The following is a 20,607-nucleotide window of genomic DNA, read 5'->3' on the forward strand; positions in this document are numbered from 1 at the left end:
TATCTTCTCCGACTAGACTGTGAGCTCCATGAAGATAGCGTCTTGCTCTCTTTGACCTCACGTCACTCCCTATACCTCACCTCATACTTTGAACCTAACAGGCACCTTAATAGAAATCAGTTGACTTGGTGCTTCTAAGGATGAGTACCAGTTGGATCATGTGATTGGCAGTGCTCCTGAGGGAACAGATGTTCCTATTCAAATCCATGAAACTGGAAACATGAAAAAACAATCATGACATTGATTGATAGTGATATTTACTGTGTCAGACTGTTTAAGCTCAAGCTATAAAATAGACTATCACGTACTGTCGTCTTTCCATTTTGATTTCAAAGATTCTCACACACTTAAATAATGTCCCTTGACTCAGATCCTAATTCTTGTGTGATGTACTATGTAATATTTCCTTATCAAATTACAGCCCTGTTCTTTTGAATTTTACACTCAAAGCCTCCCCTTCCTGAGAAAACAACACTTCTGGGTGCTCTGAAGACATTTTTGGTCTGTTATAAGAAAATATTTATCAGTTGGCAAGGCATGTACTGCTGAGAACACGGTGGACAATGCAGGGCCGGGGAGAGGTGTGTGTTGCCGAGTATCCTGTCTGCACTAATTTCCTAAATCCCCTGCCTGCCAGATGGGTGGTCATCGTTTGAACTGGTTCATAAAAGGTGATTTTAGAACCTGCGGTATAATCTTGAGCGCAAACAAGGCTGAAGGGCCGTCTTTGCTGTCTTACTCAGGTCCTGAGCACGCAGAGCCACGCGCTATGAGCACCCCGGGCCTGTTCCGTTTTCCTACCCCACTGACCAGAGTGTGCACGGTGCCCTGGGGATTCCGGCTCCGCGAGAAGCCGGAACTCTTATCCCCGGGAACAGCGGTCGCTGCAGTCCAGGCGGCAGGCAAGAAGGACCACCCTGCTCTGCTCTCCCTGGATGAGAGTGAACTTGAAGAGCAGTTTGTGAAAGGACGTGGGCCAGGGGGCCAGGCAACCAACAAAACAAGCAACTGCGTGGTGCTCAGGCACGTCCCCTCAGGCATCGTCGTCAAGGTAGACGAAGGAGGCCGGGGGGGTCCCCTGGTTTCTCCTGAGTGAAAACTTGTTCTCACCATGACCCGGCAGTAGAGGGACTGCAGGTCTCGTGCCCGGTCCCGAGCGTTCCTCCCAGGCAGAACCTCCTGCAGGCGTCAGGAGCCTCCTTCCAGGATCCTTTGCAGCTGCGCTCTTACTGCTGCTGTCCTTGAACTTGGCAGGCCACGGTTCTCGTCGAGCCACTGGGCTGCAGGGTGGCTGCAGAAAGCTCTGCGGCACTGCCGTGGGCTCCAGCCCCCAAGCAGCACGCGGGCCCAGGCTGTCCGCCGGTGGCCTCAGCCCTTAGCCACCTGGCTGATCGCTCAGATGGTCGCGTTCTCCATGTCCCTCCGTCCCCTCTTTGGTAAATGTCAGTGACACCGACCCTTCTGGAGAAGGACCGAGTGAGATAACGTGGGCAACCCGATTTCAGCCCTCAGAGGAAAAACGCCAGGCACAGCTGCCTGTAGGAGTCTTCCTTCTGAATATAAAAAACCAACCTCTGATCAAAATATCGCCAGCTGTCAATACATTCTGAACCTCTAGGAAATGGTGCAGTGCTTTTCTCCTGTTTCCTGGTTTGGTAGCGGCCCACTGCCTCTGTGGAACTGCCAGTCCATTCCGAATCCCCAGGGCCCTGAAGGCAGCACGAGCCTCGAGGCACAGCAGAGAGAGCAGGTTTTCGCACACCAGCGGCACCTTTCGCAAGTACTTAGATATCACGTGAGCTTGTGGCCGGCCCTGTTCTGAGCCACTTCACATTCGAGTTAACACTTTTTTTTTTTGTGGTATGCAGGCCTCCCTCTGTTGTGGCCTCTCCCGTTGCAGAGCACAGGCTCCGGACGCGCAGGCCCAGCGGCCATGGCTCACGGGCCCAGCCGCTCCGCGGCATGTGGGATCCTCCCAGACCGGGGCGCGAACCCGGTTCCCCTGCATCGGCAGGCGGACGCGCAACCACTGCGCCACCAGGGAAGCCCTCGAGTTAACTCTTAATCGTCACAAGCCTACACTCACCATGTGGAATCTGAGGCACACGGAGGCTCCTGCACCTGCAGGAGAGTCAGCCCAGACCGAACCCAAAGTCTGTTCCTCACAGCTGTTCTTCGCTGCCACGTTTTTGAGCCAAGAGCATATTAGTGAAAATCTCCATCATTTTCCTTTTCCTCCTCGAAAAAAGTGACATTCATGAGCAACAAATAAAATTCTGAAACCTGTTTTATACAGGTTACTCCAAGTTTGCTTTGGGTGCTATTCTCTCATCCTAATTTAACAGAATTTCTTTCATCAAATTGCTTTGCAAGGCACTCACCAGTGATAACGGAGATATTACGTAATGAATATTATGGCTGACTAATAATAAAGAGGCTATTTTCCTCCTTCAGAGGGAAGTTTACATTTATAAATGGGGCACACCAAGGGCTTGCTTAGACATACTGGTTGATGTTTTCAAATTATTTGGGAACTTTAAGTTATTTGAAGGCTATTGTTACTTCTAAACAAAACAACACTCCTAATATTGGAATAGTCACAGTGAAAGCCACATAATACAGCTGGGGTGTGGGGCTGGGCGGGGCGGAGCAGAGGCAGGAAAGGGTATGGCCTTCGTCCCGTCACCGACCTACTGGGACTCCTGACAAGTGGCTTTCCCTCTGCGGGCCTGACCCCTCTATAAAGGGACTAGGTTGAATTGAATGATTCCTGAGGTCCTGTCCAGAACACACTGGCTTTCACATTATGAAATATTATCTCTTACAGTGCCACCAGACTAGATCCGTCGATCAAAACAGAAAGCTAGCTCGGAGAATCCTGCAAGAGAAAGTGGATGTTTTCTACAACGGTGAAAACAGTCCTGTTTACAAAGAAAAACGAGAGGCAGAGAAGAGAAAGCAAGAAAGGAAAAAAAGAGCAAAGGAGACCCTAGAGAAAAAGAAACTCCTGAAAGAACAATGGGAATCAGGTAAAAATGTGCCCAGAGAAAGGACTGCAGATTCTGACTGAAAGAACCTGCCGGATGGGACTTCCCTGGTGGCGCAGTGGTTAAGAATCCACCTGCCGATGCAGGGGACACAGGTTCGAGCCCTGGTCTGGGAGGATCCCACACGCCGCAGAGCAACTAAGTCTGTGTGCCACAACTACAGAGCCTGCGGATCCCACACGCCGCAGAGCAACTAAGTCTGTGTGCCACAACTACTGAGCCTGCGCTCTAGAGCCCGCGAGCCACAACTACTGAAGCCTGCACACCTAGAGCCCGTGCTCCGCAACAAGAGAAGCCACCGCAATGAGAAGCGGGCACACTGCAACAAAGAGTAGCCCCCGCTCGCCGCAACTAGAGAAAGCCCGCGCGCAGCAACGAAGACCCAATGCAGCCAAAAATTAATTAATTAATTTTAAAAAAAGAACCTGCCAGATGCCTCCAGGGATGGCGTGAGCTCCACCACCAGCGCAGCTGTGACGGGCTCCAGAGACAGCAGAGTTTCTAAACAGCAGACAAACTGTAGTGAATAGCAATGCACACTTTGAGAATAAAACTGTAAAAAGAAACACGAGGAAGTCATTACTGTAGAAGGACAAGGGCACTTTTGGGGGGAGGAAAGGCTGTCATTGTGACGCGGGGCTTGGAGGGGCTTCTGGGCGGCTGACAGAGTTCTATTTCTTGACCTGGATGGTAGAAGTATGTCACCTTTTAAGCTATACATTTGTGTGACTGTATCTTGTTTTGTTATCAGAGGTTAGAAATGAAAGTTGCTTTTTTTTCTGGCTGCACCATGAGGCTTGTGGGAACTTACTTCCCCGACCAGGGACTGAACCTGCGCCCCGGCAGTGAGAGCGCAGAGGCCTAACCACTGGACCGCCAGGGAATTCCCAAATGAAAATATTTTCTGAAAAAAAGCATTAATGTTAATAATGGACTTTTTATGGAAAACTATAGAATTGAGTCAAACAAGCATTTAGTGCCTCCTTGTCATCTGCTGGAAGGTCACTGCTCAGTGATACATAGATGTCATTAAGAGAACAAAAGAAAACAAGATGGCAAAAGACGTACAAGTTAGTAAGTTACTTGCTCATTTACCCCATTAGCTTAATAGACTGTATGTTGACAAGTCACCTCTCTGATGTGGAAATACACATGTCATTCTCTGTGTGCTGATTTACAAGTAGTAGGTTTATAAAAGATGAGGTTTCGGAAGCTTGGGTTTGTGGATTTGCTTGATACCATCCTGCAAGCTGGATCTGACCTTACAAATTGTTTGGGGGTTTTCAGGCATGGTTTGTTAGAACACATCTGGAAGTTTATGCATAAAACTAGTAGGGAAACAAACCGTGAGGTGAGAAGGCCACTGTCAAACACAGGGTCTGCCTCATCAGTGAAGACCAGACTGCATGCATCCAAATAAAGTTACCTGTAAAGAAGCCAGGTAAGGGTCGGTCTTCTCACCTCGGAGTAGCCTGGTTTGGAAGTTTAGCTCTACGCAAGGCTCTCGACCTCTGGTCGCAGTGTGCAGGGCCCTTCCCAGTTCCAGCCTCCTTTTAGAAGGGAGCCAAGTGAAGTATCTGGAATGGTACACAGAAGACCGTAATAGTGGAAGGGAATTTGGGGAGCTTCAGACAAGAGGGACAGAAGCTTTCATTTCTGTCTCCCTTGAACCTTTCTGAATTTCCTGTCACGTCCGCGAAGGAGATGCAGACAAGCCGACTGCCTCGTACCCATTCCTCCGGCCTTTAGAGCTGTCATGGCTGGGAGCTGGCCTCATGCCTGTGAAAGTGACCACGTCCCTCCTTTTGTCTTAGTCGACCCTCACCACGGTAAATCCTCATTACATTGGGATCAGTGCCTAAGGAAGAGAGTAAGGATGACCTCCGAGTCCCTTTGGAAGGCAGTGCTGGGGACCACCCCACGAATTCTCAGTGCATCTGAGGCAACCCAGCTTTCCCAGCACCAGAGCAGGTAGCTCTTCAGTGAGAACAGCGTGAAGTAGCTAGCTTGAGTTTAAATGCTCACAGGATAAGTTCCTAAAAACAGAATGGCCTAACTTGGGGCAGCACAGAAAGGGCGAAATCAGTAACATTGCCTTTACTCTTGTTTTCCCTCCTGGCACACACTTAACATCTGCTGCAGTTAAGACCCAGCCATAACGCAGCTTCACCTGACCCCTGCCTTCTGACTTAACCGACACATCCTGTCCCTGACCTGTTGTGCTACTGATATGGTCACGCAAAATGTTTCTGGACCAGGTGGGAAAATGCCCTTTGACAGGTCTCTCCCGACTCTCGCTGAGGAGCTGTTCTTTAAAATACCACCAAGAATTTGCGGAACCCACATCTTAATACAAGCTGTTAATGAAAATAAGCTTTATTACATCGAGTAATAAATACAAAGATGCAAACAGTTCCATTTTCTTCCAGATGTCTGGATCAACTTACAGGAAAGGCAGAACTGAAATCGACATACAGTCTCAGGAAAAATTTCGGGGATCCTTGTTAGGTTTGGTTTGGGAGGTTGCTCTTTCTTCTGTATGTATAACTTGTGCATTTAAAAAATTGACTTCAAAGCACTAATAGTCATGCAAATGCTTAAGCAAAAAAGAATTTACGTTAAGCAGAATCTATAGTGTATGGGAAACGAGGGGACCAGCTACTAGTTAAGTGTGCTGTCAAGTCCGCGCTACAAGAAAAACCCTTCAAGTTGTATCAGCTTATGAAAAGGAACAAAGAACAATCCGGGTAACATAAATGTATTCAAAAGAGGAGAGTGAGACACACTGGTATCTTGGAGGCAAACTAGTTTGCTGTAAGATAGGTAATTTTTACGTGCATCTTTTGAATCAATGCTTTAAAAAACAACAATAAACACCTGGGTAGTTCCTAACTATTTAAAATGTAACTCCCAATCAACTGCAAAATCTTTCCTCAATCTTACAGACTGTAGATTCGGAGCCTAGTGAACCATGGGAGGGGCGGGGGGAGGAGAAACCAAACTGTTACCATTTTGAAAACAAAAGTTTCATCTGAACAGGGGAGATGAACTGTAACTTCTTCTCTCCGAAGAAGATGGAAAACCGTCCAGGCTCACAAGGCAGCTAGGACCTGGCATTCCGTTCTGTTTCAGCCAAGCACTCCCGCACCAATCCTCGAGCGTGGATGATGCCTGGAAGAGAAGCAGAGGCGGGCGTCAGCCAGCAGCACCCATTCCAGAAGAGGAGGAGGGTCCTTCCAAACCAGCCGCGAAACCCTCGGACTGGAGGAAACTCGGGACCTGCATCCAACAACCCAAACCCCATCCCACCCCTTGAAGCCAAAACCCCTCTTCACGTCTCCCTAAAAGTTTCTTCCCATGCTCAAGGTGACAGCCAGCAAGCTCTCTTTTCATGACATGACTCTCTATTTGAACCATGTTATACCATCCAGATGATAGGAATAAGTGTGTCCCCACCCAAGTTCTTTAAATAGGGACCCACTTTGGAGATTTCCACGCCTTCAAACCATTATTTTTCCTAAATTCTAGAAAGGGCTTGACAATGTCAGGCAGCCTGCCTGGTTCGGGTGCGAGATGAATGCTCAGGCCACCTTGGTCCACTGCTTTGTCCTTCCCCCCAGGGGACAGGTGCCATCTTCTGCACTATTATTCTCCCCTCATCTTTTATCTCTATGGTTTGGGAGTTATCTATTGCTTGTTTGGGTTTTTGTTTTTTTTTTTCTTTTTTGACTTTACTGAACTTCATGAAATATTGATTTCATTTTAATAGACATCAAGAATCTACTCCTTCCAAGAGCTGACCCCCCAGAGGGCACTGGGAATGACACCCCAAGTCACTCAGGTGTCCCCGCCTCACAAATCTTACCCCCCAGAGCTTCTGAAGACTCTCTGGAAAGGGCTGCGTAGCCACTGTTGCAGCTACTCCACTCTGCCATTGTACTGTGACAGCAGCCGCAGACATTAATAAGCAGTGGGTGTGGCCATGTTCCAACAAGTCTTTACTTACAACACTCAAGTCTGAATTTCACATAATTTTCACGTCACAACATCTTATTATTTTCACCATTAAAAACCGCAAAAAACATTCTTGGCGCTTGACTCCCTTGCGCCCTATGACCCTTCTTACTTGCTATGATGTAAACTTGGCCATCTTACTGGTCAGGGTGACTGTGGGACCAGCTGCTCGCCCAGGATGTGCCCTGAAGCGGTCACCAGGTGTATCCATGTGTTGACCTGAGCTGCCAGTTTTGTTGGGAGGCTGCAGGTCGCCTGTCAGAAAGACTGCGGGGTCCAGCATCTTCCCAGGCATTTGCAATCAGGTAACCGGCACTCCCGTTACCAGGACCATGGGAAGAGCGGTGCCCACCTGACCCCCAGGGCTGGACTGGGGGTTAAGCTCCTTCTCTCCCCTGAGCGCTCTTCCGTTCCAGCCTCTAACCGCCAGCCCCCCTCCCCACACCTGTGCCTGTTATTCCCCGATCCAGCTCTGCAGTCGGTCAGTCTCTTCACAAAGGTGTCATGAACTGGCCCGCTGCTCTGGGTGGGAGCCTGTCCTCAGCCGGCCTCGCCCATCACTGGAGCCGTGGCCTCAACTGCAGCCCCCCTGTCACGCCCCAGATTTATAGCCACAGAACATTCCCCTCTCGATTTTCTCCAAATTTGCTTCTCTAACCTTAAAAAAAAAAAAAAAAAAAAAAAACCTCCTAAAATTAAATTCACACATGAGCCACCGTGCTCTGAACTGCCACCTTCCAAAATAGAAATCCTTTTCTCCTCTCCACGCCGCTTTCACTTCATGAAGCAGCAAAAACCAACCTATTTCTCTGCCTTCTGAAGTCAGCTGGCCAGTCACCTCTCCACGTGAGTCACTTTCTCCCTGTGGCACCATCCTCCCGCCCTCCCTCCCTCTTCAATCAGGAAAGAACTTCAAAGCGTTCTCACTCTCCTGCCCCAGACTGGGTCGGACCACACGCCCCCCTGGGCCCCGCTCCAAAGAGGACAGCAGAGGGCAATGCAGGCCCCCTCGGCCTCGTGTCACTGGCCTCACCCAAGTTGGGAGCCTACCTTATTGGGCCGCCCAGGGCTCCTAGGGCCAGTGTCGGCCAACGGGAACAGAGCGGGCGAGAGGCAGAGCTGCAGGATCTGGGTACAAAGACTTTTTTTTTTTTCTGGCCGCACCACGAGGCTTGCAGGATCTTAGTTCCCCGACCAGGGATTGAACCCGAGGCCGCTGCAGTGGAAGTGTGGAGTCCTAACCACTGGACCGCCAGGGGAGTCCTGGGGATTCCCTTCTTAGACGCTGCATCTGACAACTGGCCGCCAAGCCCCTTCCATCAGATGCACATCCCACAGACCCGCTCACCCAGCCTGACACCTCCACAGCCAACGGTAATTCTGTAAGAAAGCGGGAGCCCCTGTGCCGCGGGGGACTCTTCCGTCTGCCACCCTCCGCTTTCCCCAGAAAATCTTTCAGGACGGTTACTAGGCCAGTGCCGTGGGGTCCGCCAGCAGCGAGGCGTCACCTGTCAGGGGAGCCCCGGGCCCACGACTTACCTCGTTTTAGTCTCTCCATCGCGCTCTTGCTGCCCGCGTAGGTGGGTCTGATCTCTTTCCCCAGCTCTTCGATGATGGCCAACAGCTCAGCGTATTTGCTCTGGGGTACCTGGCTGTTCCCAGTTCCCTAGAATCAGAAAGAAAAGGGTTCAGAAGGATTGAACTCAACCTGACCCCAATGCCGTGGTCAGGACCCCACGGCATGTCAGCTGCACGAGCGCAGGGCTGGGGAGAGGCCCGAGCCGGGGGCAGGTGGTGGAGGGAGGGCGGCCTGGCCCAGACTCCAGGGCAGCTGCGGCCAGGCACGGCCCACCTGGGCGACAACCACAGAGCAGGGGGCCGGCCCTCTCCACTGTCCCCGCACACTCAAGGCAACCACCCAGCAGTCTGCAGAAAGCCCTTTTGTCATCTCAAACGAAAAAAAAAACAACAAAACTGCCTTGTCGATAGGAAAGTGTTCACAGAATTTCCTTGAAGGAGCCGATGGGTGGGCAAGTGCTGGGGGGAGGGGGGTGCTGTGGGTCCAGAGTGGGCGGAAGAGATGGAGGCCGCACGTGGGGTCAGCAGGACCACAAAAACTACCAGAGACCACCCAGACAGAGCCCAGAATGTATTTAAATTCATCCATCCTCCCCCGCAGGCAGGGCCCACCACACAGAAACCCTTTCTCTCCAGAACCCCACGAACAGCCCGAGCAAACACCCGGATCAGGGAAGCTGGGGTCCCGTCGGCCTGTGGGCCAAAGCCGCCCGCTCGGGCCTCAGCCGGGCCTCCGGGCTTCCTCCTCCTCTTCCTCTGCCCCCCCCTCCCCCCCTCCCCCCGCCACAGCTGCATCAGGACGGCCACCTCCCCGCCAGGCCCTCGCCTGCTCCGCCCTCCTCTGCCGCCTCTGCCTCTTGGCCTCCTGGTCCTTCCTCCTCCTCCTCCAGCTCCTCAGCAGCCTCCCACCACCACCTCTTCAGGGGGGCCTCGCCCGTGCCCGCCTCCCCTCCGGGGGCAGGACGGCCTGGCGGGGCACGGCTCCCAGCCGCCGCCTCATCCGTGGGGCCGGCCTCCGTGGCGACCTCGGAACGCGAGGGGCAGCCACGGGAATCTCCCGGCTGGCGGCCCGGGTCCCCCCCACCGCGGGGCAGCACCTCCCTGGCGGCCAGCAGCCGCCTCCCCGGAGGGCCCGCCAACCCGGTGGGGAAAGCAAGTCTCGGCGAGGTTGGGGCAGGGGCGGTCCACAGTCCCGTAACTGGTGGAACCCGGTGTAAAGCAGGCGTAAAACTGAGGGGCCAGCAGCTCTCGGTGCAACGCACCTGGACTCCACTAGGATATCGGCCCGTCCTCCCTGCAGGCCCACAACCTTGTGGGGAGTGAGTGGGAGCAGGGCCCCTCTCCTCTGTCCAAGCTCAGATCCAGAGTCAAGGCCAGACCTCACTTCCCCAGGGACCGGGCACGAGGAGGCCCACCAGGGACACACGTGGGGTGGTGGCCCCATTGGGAACTGTGGCTCTCAGGGCTTCCAGCCTTCTTTAGGCTCTCCCACCCCTTCCTGTCACTCGGTGCCCCCCATGAAACTCCCTGCCACTTCTCCATTCTGATGCCCTGAGCCCTGGGTTGAGGAAGCTCAGATGACAGCTCCATCATTTCTACTCCTTTCACCACTTCCCCTCTGGCCCAGGCCGCCCCTAGGGCCCCTCCCACCGCACTTCCCACCCCCGCTGCCGTACCTGGGTGTAGCCTAGAGATGGCGGCCCGTAGTCACTCAGCAGCTGGCGGTACTGTGAAGACGTTGCCATACTGGTGGAGGGCGGGTGGACACTCCCAGCTACGGGGGAGGAGACAAGAGTCAGTAATCAAGTAGCCTCGGCTAACTGTATCCACGGTAAGGACTCTGAGTCCCCCTGCCCAGAACTCATGCCATCAACAGTGGTCTTTTGTCTCCGACGACACAGAACCCTATTCCTGTCCTCTAGTTTGGCCACGGCTGATACTCAGCGTAGATGATTGATGGTAAAATGTAGCTAACAGACCACTGCTCTTCACGCCCATCACCACAGCAGACATTGCTAATCAATCACAGAAATCCTTCGCATACATGCAGTCAAAACTGGTAGCAAAGACGAAAGCTGCTGCTATTCTCAGCCTAACCCTTGCAAGTCCCCTTTTCCTGGGTCCTGCTCCACAGAGGTTGATATCCTAGAGACACATGGCTGCCACAAGAGCCCATCTGCTACTAAGGCTGGTCCACACCTGGGCTGAGACTTCCTGTGTGCCCAAACCTCTGCTGCAGTATATGGTGAGGAAGACAGGGGAAGATCTGGAGGTTGTGAGACCCAACCCTGGCTGGGGACTGGGGTACTGGACACAAAGTCAGGAATCTGGAGCACATCACAGCCTGTCTGTGTGTCCTCGGACAAGCCCCTCAACCTCTCTGAGCTCCTGTCGCCCCTCCCCAAAGAGGGGACAAGACTCTGGGCAGTGTGAATCGATGCCCGGCTGGCTTCACCCCCACGGAGGAGGCGTAAGACCCCACTTACGGCCTGTAACACTGGGAGACACTGTCCCTCAGCAGAGGGACCACGGGGGGCCAGGGCCCAGCTCAGAACGGATTCTCCTGCATGGGGGGTGGGGAGGCCCTCCGCAGGGAATTTTCCAGCTCCAGCTCAGTAGCTGGAAACATGCAGACCCATAATGGCGTCCGAGTGGTCATTAGCGAGTAAAGGATGTCCTGCAGAATTACGAACAGCGGTAACCATGGAGAATCTACCTAGCCCTCCTCAGCAGCTGCCCGCATGCCTCCACGCCCGGCCAGGGAGCAGCTTCCCCTCTGCCTGCCTTCCTCGGAGCCAAACTGTCTCTCTCTCACGCACACAGCGGGCTCTGCAGACTTGGCCCCGGGGATGGACAGCTGGTGCCAGGCCGGCCAAACCGACCAGCTGCTCATCTGGCGTGGGCAAGGGGAGGGGGCAGGGGAGGAGGGAAGTTCAGCAGCTCAGGCTGCTGGAGCTGGAAGGGGCCCTGGAGCCCTGCACTGCAGAGAGAAACAGACCAGAGAGGGCGGGCACTGCCCCAGGCCACACAGCACAGAAGAGACTAACACACCCCACCTGTACCTCTGTCTGTCCAGGAGCTGTAGACAGCTTGGTACCCAATGTGTCTTCCTCGGTCTCAGGCCTGCCTGGATTTCTCCACTGGGACCCAGATTTATGTTCAAACACAGGATGCCCAGTCAGGAAACATGAATTCTGCCACCTCTAAGCTGGGGACTGGGCACAGCAGCACTGCGCTCCTCCGAGCCTCATTACGACGCCTCTACAGTGGGGTAGCTGAAACACCTGTGCTACAGAACCACACCTCCGTCTGAAGCAACCGCGGGTGTGCAGTGGCCAGAACACAGGAATGTGGCAGGGCGGGTGACCCCCAGCTCCCCTCACCACATCAGCCAAACCCCAATTTCCTGACCTTCTGATGTGGGCGGTGAGTGTGGTCTGGGTAGCTCAGGCTTTGCTGCCCCAGGCCAGGGTTCAAGTCCCGACCACCACAACTTATTACGCCTCTCTGTAAGGCCAGGATGCTAAATGCAAGACTGCGGGGGGAGAGGGGGGTCTACTGCACTGCTCGGCACTTCAAGCCATCTAGAAGATTCCAACTCCCTGGCAGGAGGTGAGCTGGACACCTCCGGTTCATTCTCTGCACCACCTCCTGCCCTCCTTCTCTCGCTGCAAGTCTGTATTTCTTGCCTCCCCGGCCCATCTTCTCTCCCACAGCCAAGGGCTTGGACTAGGGGCCCGTCCAGCTGTGCCATGCCCGGCTGTGTGACCTAAGACAAGGCCCTTCCCTCTCTGGGCCTCAGTTTCTCCGTCTGTTTGAGGTGATGGTTCCCAACAGAGTGTCTCAAGGCCCTAGATCCTGCTCCTCCGTGGTGCTGGGGTGAGGTCCTGGGGGGCTGAGGGGAGGAGGAGGAATGGGTTGGGGGGCTGGGGGCTTGGGGGATGGGGACGGGGAGTCAGGCAACAGCTCCGAGCTTGACTTTCCCACGGCCTGGGTGACGTGGTAGGCGACCCCGACTCTGTGCCAGCGCCAGTCCCTTACTCGGTGTTCAGAGGGGGGTGTCTGTGGCCCTGGAGAGAGCTGGCGGGAGGGCCCCGAGCCCCACTCATGCCCACACCTTCCTGCAGACACAGCGGCCGGCGGCCTAGGAGAAAACCAGGGGGCGGGAGCACAGCCGTCGCGGAGCATCGCAGACAATGCGCGCAGCGTGCGGGGCCCAGGGAGGGCGCGGGGCCCAGGGAGGGCCCGGCAGAGGCCAGCAGCTCCTGGGGCCAGGCGCGGCTCCCCGCCCCCAAGCCAGACAAAGAGCGCCCGGGCCTGGGGAGCTGGCGGCCTTCCCGCCACTTGGGGCGCCTGGGGGGGCTCTCCGGCGGGGAGGCGGGGGCTTTGTCTAACTCCGCCACTGCCACCGCCGGCCAGGCCGAGGCTTGGCAACTCTCGAGCAGGAGGCAGGGCTGCAGGGTGTGAGGGATGATGACAAGGAAGCCGGAGGAGCGGCGGCGGAGAGTCCATCTTGGATGCAAATGGCACGGGGAGATCCGGCCTTTCTAAAGGGGTCCACGGGGAGGGGGGCGGCCCCACCAAAACACCAGAGACCTGGGGACCTCAGCAGTCCTCCTGGAGTTCACCGCAGGAGAAAGAAGAAAATCTGTGTACAGGTGCTAGCCAGCCCAGAGCAGGGCTTCGGGGGTCCCCAGCGGGTGCCTCTGTCACTCTGTGACCCCAGTCCCCGAAGGGCCCCGCTCAGGGCGCCAGCCTCAACTACACCAGGGCCGGCCTGAGATTTCCCGCCAGTCCGGGCTGGCAGCAAGACCCTCCACCCATCCCACCCCAGAATCAGATGAGGGAGGCAGTGAGAAATACTATGGCCACAAAGCCCGTCTTGGTAAGTAAAGTGTGCAGACCCCAGAAGAGGTGAGAACATCTGAGGAGAAAACAGGGGCTCTGGGGGCTTAGCGCCCACATGCGACCAACTCAACTATCCCCTACCCCATCCTTCCAGCCCCTGAATCTTAACCCTTTCCAATCCCCAAATCTGTGTCCAAGAAGTGAAATACACACACACACGCACACACGCACACGCACACACACACCCCTACACATATATATGCATATACATATACTGCTTTCCTGGGGCCCTCTTCAGATTTTTGGAGTTATGGAATCAACATTCGGAGACAAGGCCCAAAACTTTCGGCCAACTGCCAGCGTGGCATTTCTGACCAGCAAGGCCAATCCCCTCCCTGCCAAGCCCCCTCCATGCACCTCGCTTTTTTGGAAGTTTGTTTCCCATCAAGAGTCTAAAGGAGAAGAACCTTGGTGAAGGGACAAAGCCGGTCCCCTCTGAACCCACAATTTCACCTATCGCCCTCGGTCCCTGGGGCAAGACCCTAGGCACAGCCTAAAGCTGCCTGACAACTTCTGCAGGAGTTTCCTGGGACCGCCCAGCTCCAGCCCCCGGGAAAGGAGAGGACGGCCCCTCCGGCTTCCGAAGGAGGGGGCCTTCCAAACCCAGACTTGGGGGCTCCAAGATGCGGGGGCCCCGCTGAAACGACGCCCCCAGCCGCGGCCTCCAGGCGCTCCGAGGCCCCCGATCTCCTCCAACTTCTCTCACTCCGCGCACGCCTGAAGGGACCTCCCGTGCGCCCCGTTTTGGGAGCCCCGTCCCGCGCGCCAGGCCGCGCGGGCGCCCACCGACGATCTCCCCCGCACCGCCGGTGACCCCGGCGGCCCCGCTCCCTCGGGGGCGGCTTCACCTGGCACGCTCGCCGCCCCGCAGCGCCGCCCGCGCGTGGCCCGGGCTTGCTCACGTGCACCCCTACCGCCCAGGCCCCCTGCCCGGACGTGCCCCCAGCTCCCTAAGGGCGGCCCGCGCCGGGGTCCCGGCGCCCCGCTCCCGGCGCGGCCCGGCCGCTCCCGACTCCCGCCGGCAGGGGCCCTCGCCGAGCCGCCCAAAAGCCGAGGAAAAAGGAGCCGAGAAAGCCTCCCCCGCCCTCGCTCGCCGCGCTCCCCACGAGCCCTCGGCCGCCGGCGTGGGGGGGACCGCGGCGGCCGCCCGGGCCCCGGGCCCCGGCCCGGCCCCGAGGCCCGGAGCGGGGCGCACCCGAGAACTTTGGCAGCGCGGGCACCGGAATCATGGCGGCGGCGGCCGCGCTGCCCCGGGCCGGGACCCGGTGCCCAGCGACCCCGGCCGCCGCGGGCCCCCGGGAGCCGGGGCCGGGCGCGCGGACCCCCAACTTGGCGGCACTTGGGGCGCGGCGCGCGCGGCCCGCGGGGCGCACTCACTCACCGGCGTTGAGGGAGGCGGCGGGCATGTGCGCGGTCAAGTTCGGTTTGTAAGACATCCCCCCGAGCGGCGGGGCGCGCCGGGGCGCAGCGGGGCCCGGCCCGCGAGGGCGGCGGCGAAGGCGGCGAGGCCGGGCGGCGGCGAGGCGGCCCCAGCGTCCGTGCGCCCGTCCGTGCGCCCGCCGAGCTCCCGCGCACTTTTTGTTGTTGACGGCTCGGGCCGCACCGGCAAATATGGCCGTCCCTCACCCTGACACCCGCTGCAGTATATCACCCATACATCGGGCGGGCGCGCGGGCGCAAGGGCGGCCGCAAACTTTGAGCGGAGCCAGCGGGGCCGGCCCGGGCCGGGAGGGGGCGGCCCGGCGCGCCGCGGCCCGGCGTCAGGGGGCGGCTCCGCCCGCGGCCGCGCCCCGCGCCTCCGGGCGCGCTCGGCGCCCGCAACTTGGCAAAGTTTGGGGGGCTGGGGTCCCGGCGGCGCCCGAGGCCCGCGTGGGTCCCTTTCTTCTTCTGCGCCGGCGGCGCCTGGAGATTTGTGCTTGTACCGATTAATTTTTTTTTTTTTTTTTTTTTTTTTTGTAAGCTAGGTAGGATTGCAGAATTACTTTTTTTCCCCTTGACTGTGGGGGCAGGGATGGAAAATTACCTGGAGAAAATGGTGGCGAGTGGTATTTTTAAGCACGTAGATCATTCCAGACGCCGAGGTCTGGCTACTCCCCAGCATAAGAACAACCAGTTCTTGACATTGATTTAAAATGAATTTCATGTCCCTGTCGGTATTAAGTGGTTTTTAACCCCTTGGCGGCCTAGACTCCTTTGAGACTGGGCAAAACCCAGAGGCCTCCTCCCCTGGGAAATACACCCTCACATCTACATAATTTTGCATCTTAACTCATTCAACTATCTAAGAAGCGCCTACTCTGTGCCGGGCACTGTTCCCGGCGCTAAGGGTACCAAAATAAACTTGACAAAGTTTTCTCTCTCCTGGATTTTACATTGCAATTTTTGATCCTCCTCCGACGGACCCCAGCCGACTTCTTAGATCTGACTGATACGCAATCATCAAATGCATTTTGCATTAGATGATGAAGCTTTTGAAGGTGTTATTTCTTGGAGTTCTGCTTTATTATTACTTTTTTAAAAAATATTTATTTATTTTGGCTGCGTTGGGTCTTCGTTGCCGCGCGCAGGCTTTCTCTAGCTGCGGTGAGCGGGGGCTAATCTTCGTTGCGGTGCACGGGCTTCTCATTGCGGTGGCTTCTCTTGTTGCCGAGCACGGGCTCTAGGCGCGGGCTTCAGTAGTTGTGGCACATGGGCTCAGTAGTAGTGGCTCACGGGCTGTAGAGCGCGGCCTCAGCAGTTGTGGCGCACAGGCTTAGTTGCTCCGCGGCATGTGGGATCTTCCCCAACCAGGGCTCAAACCCATGTGTACCCTGCATTGGCAGGCGGATTCTTAACCACTGCACCACCGGGGAAGTCCAGAGTTCTGCTTTAAATAGTAAATCTTGTCAAAATACACAAGATGCCCACCCTTTTCTGCCTTTTTTAATCGCCATGCTTTGCAGATTTCTTGATTAGCCACAGACATTCAGATGCATCTGAATCTAGTGAGGAAGGCCTCAACCTCTTTGCCTGAGGGAAGGGATACCACAGATTCCTTCCCTCTGTCCCTTTAGGATTGAACGTACAGGCGACACCCCCTTCCCAGGACCCCTTGTGGTCAGCTGTAGGCTGGTTCAGCCAAGGATGCTCAGCGAAATTTTATTTCACAGATAAATTAATATCACCCTTTCCTACCCTGCTCCCAGGGGACCAATACTCTAGAGTAGCACTGCCCAATAGAAAAGTATTGCAAGCCACATATGTAATTTTAAAGTTTTAGTAGTCACATTTTAGAAAGTAAAAAGAACTGGTGAAATTAATCTGTATATTTTATTTAACAATATATCCAGAAACAGTATGATTTTGATATATAATGAATATAAAGCAATTATTAAGATACTTTACTTTCTTTTTATAATACTAAGTCTTTAAAACCCAGCATGTATTTTACCTTTACAGCTCATCCTAATTCAAACTGGCCACATTTCAAGTGCTCGGTAGCCACAATAGCTAGTGGTTTTCCTACTGGACCAGTTCAGGGCTAGAAGCTATAAGCAGAGGGCTCACAGGCTGACAGACCTTTGTGTTAATTCTGGCTCCATCACCTATTCGCTGTTGGACTAAGCCTCCATTTCCTTGGGGCAAGAATCCAGATCTCAGTGGCCTGCTTCAGTCCCTTCTACACATGTTGTGGGCTATTCTCTTTCCATATTGTATTTTTACCACTATGCCCCCTCACTGATCATCATTGGAAAATATTTTTCCCTTTTGTTTTTAATTGAGACCTAGTTCACTTAGTATAAAATTCACCCTTTAAAAATATACAGGGCTTCCCTGGTGGCGCAGTGGTTGAGAGTCTGCCTGCCGATGCAGGGGACACGAGTTCGTGCCCCGGTCCGGGAAGATCCCACGTGCCGCGGAGCGGCTGGGCCCGTGAGCCGTGGCCGCTGAGCCTGCGCGTCCGGAGCCTGTGCTCCGCAACGGGAGAGGCCACAACAGTGAAAGGCCCTCGTACCAATCAATCAATCAATCAATCAATAAACAAATAAATAAATAAATAAATAAACTCAATTCAGCGGGACTTAGTAAAAGCACAGAGTTGTGCAATCATCACAGCTATCTAATTCTAGAACATTTCTGTCATCCCCAAAGGAAACCGAACAGCAGTCACTCCCCATTCTCCACTACCCATAGCTTTAGGCAACTGCTAATCTACTTTCTATGTCTAGCGACAGACCTATTCTGGACATTTCATATACATGGAATCAGCTGCAACATGTGTATGGCCTCTTTCACTTAGCATAATACTTTCAAGGTCCATCCATGTTGTAACATGTACCAGGACTTTGTTCCTTTTTATGGCTGAATAATATTCCATTGTATAAATAGACCACATTTTGTTTATCCATTCATTAGCTGATGGACATTTTGTTTCCACTTTTTGACTATGATGAATAAAGCTGCTATGAACATTTATGTACAAGTTTTGTGAACATGTTTTCAATTTTGGGGGTATATACCCAGGACTGGAATTGCTGGGTTACATAGTAACTCTATGTTTAACTTTTTGAGGAACTGCCACACTACTTTCCATAGTGACTATATCATTTTATATTCCCAACAGCAATGTATAAATTTTCCAATTTCTCCATATCCTCACCAACACTTTTACTATCTGGCTCTTTTTTTTTTGATTTATTTTATTTTTGGCTGCGTTGGGTCTTTGTTGCTGCACGCAGGCTTTCTCTAGTTGTGGCGAGCGGGGGCTACTCTTCGTTGCGGTGCATGGGGCTCTCATTGCAGTGGCTTCTCTTGCTGTGGAGCACGGGCTCTAGGTGCGTGGGCTTCAGTAGTTGTGGCATATGGGCTCAGTAGTTGTGGCACGTGGGCTCTAGAGCGCAGACTCAGTAGTTGTGGTGCACAGGCTTAGCTGCTCCTAGCTGCTCCGCAGCATGTGGGATCTTCCCAGACCAGGGCTTGAACCCGTGTCCCCTGCATAGGGAGGTGGATTCTAAACCACTGCGCCAGCAGGGAAGCCCATATCTGGCTTTTTTATTTGAGGCATCCTAGTGGGTGTGAACTGGAATCTCATGGTTTTGATTTGCATTTCTTTAATGAATGATGTTGAGCTTCTTTTAATGTGCTTACTGGCCATTTGTGTATCTTCTTTGGAGAAACATCTATTCCAATCCTTTACCCATTTTTTAACTTGAGTTTTTATGTTAAGTTGAAAGACTTCTTTATTCTGGATACTTGTCCCTTCTCAGATTTATAGTTTGCAAATATTTTCTCCCATTCCGTGGGCTATCTTTTCATTTTCTTGATAGTGTCCTTTGATACACAAGTTTTTAATTTTTTTTTTTTTTTTTTTTTTTTGGCCGCACTGCGCAGCTTGTGGGATTTTAGTTCCCCGACCAGGGATCAAACCCGGGCTCTTGGCAACGAGAGCGTGGAATCCTAACCACTGGACCGCCAGGGAATTCCGCAAAAGTTTTAAATTTTGATAAAGTCCAATGTATCTATTTTTAAATTTTTATTTGCTTGTGTTTTGGTACCATATCTTGCCCAAGGTCATGAAGTTTCACCTAAGTTTTTATAGTTTTTGTTCTTACATTTAGGTCTTTGATCCATTTTGTTAATTTTTGTGTATGAAGCGTGTCCAGATTCATTCTTTCATGTGGATATCCAGTTGTCTCCGTACCATTTGTTGAAAAGTTTATTCTTTCCCCATTGCATAGTCTTGACACCTTTGTTGAAAATCAACTGATGATGAATATGTTTATTTCTGGACTCTCAATTCTATTCCATCGATCTATGGAATCTATCCTTGTGTCGGCACTCCACTGATCCGATTACTGTAGCTTTGGAGTAAGCTTTGAATTCAGGAAGTGTGAGTGCCCCAACTTTATATTTCTTTGTCAAGATTATTTTGGCTATTCTGGGTCCTTTGCATTTCCCTATGAATTTTAGGATCAGCCTGTCCTTTTTCGCAAAAAACAAAACCACCAAAAAAAAAAAAAAACAACAAAAAATACAGTTGGGGGCTTCCCTGGTGGCGCAGTGGTTAAGAATCCACCTGCCAATGCAGGGGACACAGGTTCGAGCCCTGGTCCGGGAAGATCCCACATGCCACGGAGCAATTAAGCCCGTGCGCCACAACTACTGAGCCTGCGCTCTAGAGCCCGTGAGCCACAGCTACTAAGCCCACGTGCCACAGCTACTGAAGCCCGTGCGCCTAGAGCCTGTGCTACACAGCAAAAGAAGCCACCACGGTGAGAAGCCCACTCACCGCAACGAAGAGTAGCCCCTGCTTGCCGCAGCTAGAGAAAGCCCGCGTGCAGCAACGAAGACCCAACACAGCCAAATAAATAAATAAATAAAATTTATTTTTAAAAAAATTAGTTGGAATTTTGATAGGGCTTGTATTAAATCTGTGTATCAAGTTAGGGAGTACTGCAATCTTAATTTCAATGTTAAGTCTTCCAATCCATGAATGCAGGATGTCTTTCCATTCATTTAGGTCTTCTTTCTTTAATTTCAACAGTTTTTCAGTTTTCAGCGTACAAGTCCTGTACTTCTTTGGTTTACTGTATTCCTAAGTATTTCATTATTTTTGACGCTATTGTAAATGGAATTTACTTAATTTTTGGATTATCTCTAGTGTGTAGAAATACAACTGATTTTTCTATACTGTCTTGTATCCTGCTCCTTTCCTGAACTCACTTTTTAGCTGTAATAGCTGTTTTGTGTCTGCATGGAGATTCTTTAGGGTCCTCTATATATAAGATCATGTCATCTGTAAATTAGAGTTTTAGTTCTCTTTCCAAATGGGATGCCTTTTGTTTCTTTTTCTTGCCAAACAGCCCTGACTAGAGCCTCCAGGACAGCACTGGATAGAAGCGGTAAGAGCAGACATCCTTGTCTTGTTCCTGATCTTAGGGGCAAAGATTTTCGTTTTTCACCATTAAGTGTGATGTTCACTGTGGGCTTTTCATAGATGCCTTTTATCAAGTTGAGGGTGTACCCTTCTCTTCCTAGTTTGTTGAGTGTTTTTATCATGAAAGAGTTGGATTTTGTCAAA

The 20,607-nt window shown here is 53.1% G+C and overlaps 2 protein-coding genes across 5 annotated transcripts in view; one reads left to right on the forward strand and one right to left on the reverse strand.

The window, feature by feature from the left end:
• Positions 1–3,212, forward strand: part of MTRFR (mitochondrial translation release factor in rescue) — a 33,593-nt gene extending 30,381 nt beyond the window's left edge. For 2 of the 4 annotated variants that reach the window (XM_028479889.2, XM_007104556.4), the window contains exons 2-3: positions 744–1,051; positions 2,828–3,212. In XM_028479889.2, the coding sequence (XP_028335690.1) occupies positions 770–1,051; positions 2,828–3,070 (525 nt within the window). In that variant the 5' untranslated portion in view covers positions 744–769 and the 3' untranslated portion in view covers positions 3,071–3,212. The other 2 variants (XM_028479890.2, XM_007104555.3) reach the window with 2 other exon arrangements.
• A 2,193-nt stretch (positions 3,213–5,405) lies between these two features.
• Positions 5,406–15,273, reverse strand: CDK2AP1 (cyclin dependent kinase 2 associated protein 1). Its single transcript, XM_024121093.1, has 4 exons — positions 14,929–15,273; positions 10,316–10,413; positions 8,601–8,727; positions 5,406–6,218 (listed from the first exon to the last, which is right to left on the reverse strand). The coding sequence occupies exons 1-4, from the start codon at positions 14,981–14,983 to the stop codon at positions 6,151–6,153; spliced, it is 348 nt and encodes a 115-aa protein (XP_023976861.1). The 5' UTR covers positions 14,984–15,273; the 3' UTR covers positions 5,406–6,150.
• Positions 15,274–20,607: the final 5,334 nt, after the last annotated feature.

Source organism: Physeter macrocephalus, chromosome 19 (genome assembly GCF_002837175.3).
Source record: "Physeter macrocephalus isolate SW-GA chromosome 19, ASM283717v5, whole genome shotgun sequence".
Lineage (NCBI taxonomy): Eukaryota > Metazoa > Chordata > Mammalia > Artiodactyla > Physeteridae > Physeter > Physeter macrocephalus.

Excerpts from the sequence above, each read along its gene's own strand:
- CDK2AP1 (XM_024121093.1), bottom strand. The coding sequence starts at position 14,983 with ATGTCTTACAAACCGAACTTGACCGCGCACATGCCCGCCGCCTCCCTC. Across the intron at positions 10,414-14,928 it reads CGCCGCCTCCCTCAACGCCG|CTGGGAGTGTCCACCCGCCC; the intron begins GTGAGTGAGTGC and ends CCTCCCCCGTAG. Across the intron at positions 6,219-8,600 it reads GATGGAGAGACTAAAACGAG|GCATCATCCACGCTCGAGGA; the intron begins GTAAGTCGTGGG and ends CTTCTCTTCCAG.